General features: G+C 30.7%; 1 protein-coding gene across 1 annotated transcript in view; it reads left to right on the plus strand.

Annotated features, from left to right (window-relative positions):
- Nucleotides 1-7,654, plus strand: part of NBEA (neurobeachin) — a 512,054-nt gene that overhangs the window by 109,272 nt on the left and 395,128 nt on the right. The window contains exons 18-19 of the mRNA XM_012723168.1: nt 897-989; nt 4,189-4,297. Of these exons, the coding sequence (XP_012578622.1) occupies nt 897-989; nt 4,189-4,297 (202 nt within the window). The remainder of the gene's footprint in view (nt 1-896; nt 990-4,188; nt 4,298-7,654) is intronic.

Below are 7,654 nucleotides of genomic sequence, written 5' to 3' on the forward strand. Positions count from 1 at the left end.
TTTCTAAGAAACATACTTATATTTTCTGAAAAAAACATGGGATAAAGTTTTTAAAGCACCTATAAAAATTATAATGAATATGCTTCTCCTCATATAGTATGTTAAGTGAAGTATAAGTTAGACTCAATTACAGTTTAGTGGAGATTTTTTTACTCTAGAAAACTTTTCAATCCAATTTAACAAAAACAGAATACTTCTATTTGTTCTGAAAATTTCAAGAGGATAGGAACTAAGTATTTTTTAAAATATTTTTAATTATTATGAGTTCCCTCATTTTTTGTGTAATAAGAGTATAGGATGTGCCCTTCTAGTAATGTGGGTGCACTATGAAACTGGAAATTTGAAAGCTCTTAGGAAACAAGTTTATCTTCTCTACTGCCTCCTGTGACTGCTTTGTGCTTCCTGTATAGATAGCTTGGTCTCTGTAAATACAACGAAGCTGTCCTCTTGTTTCTCTCTTAAGACATTTTTTTCTAATTCTAACATACACTAACAGTCAGGTTATTGCTTCTCACACCTATTCCAAATACTTAGAAAAGAGAAATAATTGGGCAGTTAGATATCCATAGTTTAAGTACCCACGACCAGGAGAAAAATGGTCATCAAATCCAAGTATCCGGCAATCCTTGTAGAAGAAGACATGTAGCTTAACAAAGCTTATGACTTGGAAGTTCTGTTTATTGTTCTGTTTATTTATTATAACAGCCTGTCACTGTTTTTTTGGTATGTATTTGTGGCCAAATTTAAAGAAATATTAAACATCTTAGCTTTATGTGTTTTCAGAGAATTTAAACATCTGAGAGAGATTTTATATATTTATGGTTTATTTGTAAAGCATACTATTTATATTTTTAATACATATAGGTGTTTATAAGATAACATTTATGTATTTTTAGGGTAATCTACAAATTATTGGCTTCTAAAAGTGAAAGTATTTGGGTTCAAGCTTTGAAGGTTCTGGGATACTTCCTGAAGCATTTAGGCCACAAGTAAGTGGAAATATCTGCGTAAATTGTATTCTTACAAGTTTTGTATCTAATGTAATATAATTTTACTGGATAATTTTGTAATATCATAATAGTAATGGTAATAGAATGGTAATAGCTTCGAAGAACATTCTTATTAATAGTTTATAGAATAGAATCACAATTTTAAAAATACAGTTTATTCCTTTTTGTTTCCTGAACAAAAAAATATATAGTTAATTTGAAGGATGTAATATTTTACTAAATAGTCGTTGCAAATATGATTTTAGTGAAAGTTTTTTTCACACAGTAAATATCATGTATGTTGAGGTCTCCCTGAGAGCTTTTCTTTGTTTACATACTGAGTAATTATTTGCTTATGTTCTTTTCTCACATTGAGAGTTATTGATTACTTTTGTGGTTTGAAGATCCTGGAACATCTCTATTATTCCCTAATGTCCAGAACTTAGATATATTTTAAAATCACCTTTCCAATAAGGAACTACTGTTTAATTATTGAAGGAGCTTTTTTTTTTATAGTATGTAGTTATATGTATGAATAATATTTTTACATCCATTTTTTATATAAAAAGGCTAAAAAAAGTAATATTGTCATTTAAGTATTTCTAGATGGCTGTTCCAATTAGAACCTCATCTTTGATTTTTTTTGTTGTTCAAATTGTCAAGATTTTATTGATATCATGCATAAAAGCTGTACAAAGTCCAGATAAGAAATCTCTAGTATGATAATTAGTCTAGTAGAATAAGTGTTGCTTTTATTTTGGTACTAAATAGTTACATAAGGAAGAATAGAGACATTGTAGGTAGAATAGTTGCAACAAAACCAGGTCTGTTGAGTTATATGAAGAATTGTTAGGTATGCAAAATTATAGAACACTGGAAGTGAAAAGCATATAATTTTTAATGTAAAAGATAAGGATCACTCTTAACTTTGATTATACAAAATAAATTAATGAAGAAAAGATAATAAAGTATTTTAGCCTTAAATGCAACCTTTCAAAAAATATTAAGACAACACATTTTAAAATGTGCATGCATGGAAGATAAAACTGATGAAAAAAAATAATACTCACTGGAAAAATATTGTTATATAACATACAATAATTTTGATAAAAATTTTACCCTAAGTTAGAAAGTTAGAAATAAATGTGAGGCAGAGAAACAGCAACTGTTAGTAATATCAAGAATTTGTAAAAAATGGTAGAACATGTGACTTTTGACTCATAAACTAACAAAACTTGGGGAATAATTGGAGAGACACATCATGTAGATATAAAGGAAATGGAAAGATTAAAGGAAAATCACACACACACACACACACACACACACACACACACACATATACCAAACAGGAAAAGTAGACAATATGTATTGATGAAAATATAAATATCAAAAGGATTAGTGAGTAAATGATAGAAGGCACAAATGATAAAACTTACTAATATATTACAATAGCGTACAGTGTGCTCAGGAAATCTTTCCTGGAAATGATTATCAGGGCAGTATACTATGGGAATTAAATACAAGTAAGAGTTCTCTGGTCAGCAGTGTGCAATATTGAGTCTGGACTTAGATTTCTCACTTTAATACAAAAACATAAAGCAACAACTTCAAGATACTCAATAGCAGAAAAGGGAGCCAAAGTATCCTCTAGGTAAAAAAGAACTTCAGACAATTTTTGCAAAAAAAAAAAAAAAAAAAAAATCAAAACAACAAAAAATCTTGGAGCATAACGGGAAATAATTTTAAGAAGCAGGATAGTACTGAAATAAACAGTGTAGCTTAAAAACAATAATGAAAAAATAACTTCTGGAAATGTAATCATTAAAAGTAATAATTCCATAGATGTAGTGCATAGTTAACATTATTGTATTTCATATTTCAAAACTACTGAGTGTTGATCTTAAAAATTCTCATCCAAAAAATATTCCAATTACTTGAGTTGGTGGATGTTAGCTCAACTACTGCAATGATTTTCTTTCTCTTTGTCTCTCTCTCCCTCTCTATACATACATATATACACACAAACACATATATCTCAAATCATGTGTTATAAACCTTAAATCAATAAAATGCTACTTGTGAATTATATTGCAACAGAAAGCTAATCTGTAATGTAACAGTAACTCAAACAGCAAGTAAAATAAAAGCCAACAACAACAACAAAAGGACTACATTAAACTAGAAACTAAAAAGCTTCTTCAAAGTGAAAGAAACTGTCATTAAAACAAAAAGGTACCCCACAGAATGGAGAAAATACTTGCACACCGTACATCTGACAAGGAATTACTATCCAAGATCTACAAATATCTCATATATATCAACAGGAGCAAATAACCCTATCAAAAAATGTGCAGAAGAGCAAAATAGATACTTTCCCAAAGAAGATCTAAAGCTGGCCACTAGACATGTGAGGAAAAAAAAAAAAAAAAAAAAAAAACATCACTTATCAGCAGGGAAATGCAAATGAAAACCACAAGAAATACCACCTCATACCTGTGAGAATGGCCAATAGCAAAATCCACAAACAGTGGTTGGCAAGGGTGTAGAGAAAAAGGAATTCTCTTACACTATTCATGTGAGTGCAGACTCATCCAACTTCTATGGACAGAAGTGTGAAGATTTCCTCAAAAGACTAAATTGGAACTACTGTATGACCCAGAAGTTTCACTCCTAGGTTGAAAGTAAACCTCCCCTTTTGTGTTTATAGCAGCATTATAACATAGATGAAACTTGAAGGGATTATTCTAAGTGAGCCAGAAGAAAAAGAAATACCTGATGGTTTCACTTATATGTGGAATCTCGAGAAATCAACAAAGGCTCAAAGGTAAACTGTAAGACTGACCCTTGAAAGCTGAGACTTTAAAGGGAGGAGAGGGCAAATAGAAAATGGTGGGGTAGGAGCAGGGAGGAGAGCACAGTGAACTATGGTGGAGAAGTTTGGGTTCTTTGTTGGAAATCTATGAGGACCATAGTTGTACAGGTATGTTATTTGATAAATATTAAAGTCTTGAAACATCTGAAAGCAGCACTTCTGTGAACTGTAATGTCTTTTTGTATATGGAATTTCATAAGAGCAATTCTTTATATAATTTGTTACTTATATAATTTATTACATGTTTATAGATGGTGTTTCTTTACCCTGTAATTATATGATTAGAACATTCGTTGTATCTCATAATATTTTTTCTTTTTTCTCTAGGAGAAAAGTTGAAATTATGCATACTCATAGTCTTTTCACTCTTCTGGGAGAAAGACTGATGTTGCATACAAACACTGTGACTGTCACCACATACAACACTCTTTACGAGGTAACCTAGAAAAAAATGTATGATGACAATTTTAAATGTGCCCATTGGAAATCCTCTGTGACTGAGATCAGTAGATAATGTAAAACAATTAGTAATCATTGAAAAAAAGATGAACACATACTTAAAAAAATTCATTTTAAAGCATATTTCAATTCATGTATTTAGTTGTGTATGTGGTGTCTTGTTTCAGTTATTTTTTGAGTCCCCACAAATTTATATTTTACCTAAAGATGCAGGTTTTTGTATATAGTTCAAAAAAATCAAAGACACATTGCTATTTGACAATTTTTTTTTTAAATGTTTCAAGATTTTTTCTTTGAGTTTGGGTAGGCTGATTGACTTTTTACAGTTTTCCTCATATCATCCATACCCATTATATATTATAGTTGCTACCTACCCATTCCTCTTCCTCTTTTTCTGTTTTTCTCTCTTCCCAGTATAGTGCCAATTCTAATTTTTCTAATTTTTTTTTTCATCTAGTCATAAGGGTAGCTCAGCAAGCTCAAATCTAGTTTTGCATGACCTGCGAGCTAAGGATCATTTTTACATTTTTAAATGATATGAGGAAAGTTAGAATATGTTGTGACATGAAATTTTATGAAATTCAAATTTTAATGTTCATAAAAATGTTGTATTAAAAATAATCATGGTTATGAATTTGAGGAAATTCTTCATGTGACTTTTTGCTACAGTGGCAAAGTTGAATAGTTGCTGGAGAAACTGTATGATATGTTAATACTGAAATATTTACTATTTGAATTTCTGTAAACTCTTGGCTGCAAAGTTAAAATTCTCTCTTTATTGAAGCAAAGAGAAATGTACCTGCCATCAGCTATTTTTGTTAAAAGTGGAATTTTAATCTGATATAAATTAATATGCTTCACTTACAAATTTGGAAAACATAGAAAAGCACCACAGTAAATTTACTCAACATCTGTCCATTTATAGTTAACTATACATAACATCTTTTCTTAAATTTTCCATATATGCATACACACACAATTTTGTGCCTTGCTTTTTCCACATAATGCACTGCACATATTTTATTACTAAATGTCCGTCTTAGGTGGTAAAGTCCAACTTTTTGGGTAAAGGACCAGATAATAAAATATATCAGCTTGTGTGTATTATAGATCCCATTCAGAATGCTTAACAGAAGAACACTGTAAAACATAAATGTTCTAGAGGATTAACAGAACACTATAAAGCAGAAATGTAGCAGGCACTGGAAGATTTGGGGTATAGTGGTGCTCACTTCTTGGCCCATCAGCAATCTTTTCACTCTATCTTTGTGTGGTAGAAAGGACCTGGGAGCTCACTAGGTCTCGTATAAGTGTATTAATCTCCTCCAGTATCATTTCATTTGGGAATAGATTTCAAAAAATAGGTGTTTGGAGGGGAAACCTATCCAGGCTGTAGCACCGGGTATCTGGTCTGTTGCTAGCACTCAGCTATGCAGTTTCAACTTGGAAGCAGCCATAGATAGTAGGTTTGACTGTTAAATAAAACTGCATGTAATATTATAAACAGGTTGATCTGACTTTTAGCACTTAATGATCATGGCCTTGTTTAACATTACTTTAGTTGTTCTGTATTCTCACCAGTAAATCTAGAGACTGACCAGTAAAGTATGAATTTTACCTCTAAACCATATAAAGTATTGTAAACTAGTGTTATAATACAATATAAAAAGTAAAGTTTTTGTTTGTCTTTAAGTGTACTATCCCAACTTTGTTAGCTGTATTCCAAATTATGATTTGTGGACTCGTCTTCCACAGTCCTATTTTGAATTTAAGTAGTATCTTTAAATCTTGTTCTAACATTTGTCCTACAGAACTAAGTAAGAGCCAATAGTATGGCTTGTCCCTATGCAGAGCATGGATAGATTATTTCTTCTCTTGATTCTGATATTGCATTACCCTAATAATGGTAACTCCATTTCCCTGACATTAAAGCATTTTATGTACATTACCTCAGACCTTTACAATGTCCCTATAAAATTGGTATTTATATCCTTTTTAAGCAAGCATATATTTAGAGGAATTGATGTTATGCCATAAAATAATAAATGGTTATAAAGTAAGAAGAATCCATAATTTACATGCATTCGTAAAATATGTTAGAATCTACATGGAGTTGACAGCACTAAAGTCTTCTAAACCAAAGCATTGCTATAATATTCAATTGGGTTCTGAATTCTAGTGTCTCATATTGGTAAACTTGAGTTTATATGTTTTTTTTAAACCCCTAATTGCTTTGGTTCATGATTCCTACATGTAATGATTTTTAGTCATTTTCTTGCTTACACAAATTTGGCCTATTAATAAAGTATGTGCAGTCATTAAAAATTTACATTAAAACTATGCCATAATAACATGCTGAATTTGAAAAAATCATAAGAGTGCCACTAATCATTCAGCTAAAAATATGCATCTCTATATATACACATTTTGCACATACACACAACACACACCTAATTCTATTTGTTTTCTTAAAAAGCGTTCTGAATGTTCACTTCCAAAAAATGATCTGAAATGTTACCATAAGATACAAAAAGTCAAAAATAGAAAGATAATTGATTGGTTAGCTTTGTTGATGCCACAAAACAGTGGAAACAGTGTTCTATGTAAGCTTTAATATTGCTAACAAACCAGATTGTATTATGAGACTATCAGGATGGTCGGTGACTAACTCTGGATCACCAAAGTTTAATGACTATTTGATTTTGTAGGGTGGCATCTGGTTGTATAATGAACTTAAATTCTCATTAATACTGTAAGTTAAAATTTAACTAAAAAAAAAAATGAACCTCAAAGTCTGCATTTTGGGTTTAATTCACCTTGTGAACATCACCAGGGACCGCATTCCTAATATCCTAGTAAAAGCTAGTTGGCTGGTAATCTAGAATTTAAAACTTACTCATTTTTTAGACTGAGGAAATTACATTAACCCTAGCACAATAACTATCACTACAACTGTGGGAAATATGAAATCAAGTACCAGAATAATAACTGTTAAACCTGCCATGTTGATAAATGATGTTTTATTATAGATGATTTTTCAGAAAGTATTTTGGAAGTTCGTTTGAATTAAGGACTATGTCATTGCAATATTTAAAAGCTCCAAAGCTGAAAAGATGCCTATTAATAAACAATAAATAACAGGGACAAAGAGAATTAGTGTGTGTGTGTGTGTGTGTGTGTGTGTATGTGTGTATGCATGCATATATATGTGTGTATATATGTATATATATATTATATATTATATATATATATAGAGAGAGAGAGAGAGAGAGAGAAAGATACTCAAGTAAAGGTGAATTTTTATGGTGTACAGGTACTTAATATTAGTATAATT

The sequence above is a fragment of the Condylura cristata genome, unplaced genomic scaffold (assembly GCF_000260355.1).
Source record: "Condylura cristata isolate star-nosed mole 26May11 unplaced genomic scaffold, ConCri1.0 scaffold00010, whole genome shotgun sequence".
NCBI classification, from domain to species: domain Eukaryota; kingdom Metazoa; phylum Chordata; class Mammalia; order Eulipotyphla; family Talpidae; genus Condylura; species Condylura cristata.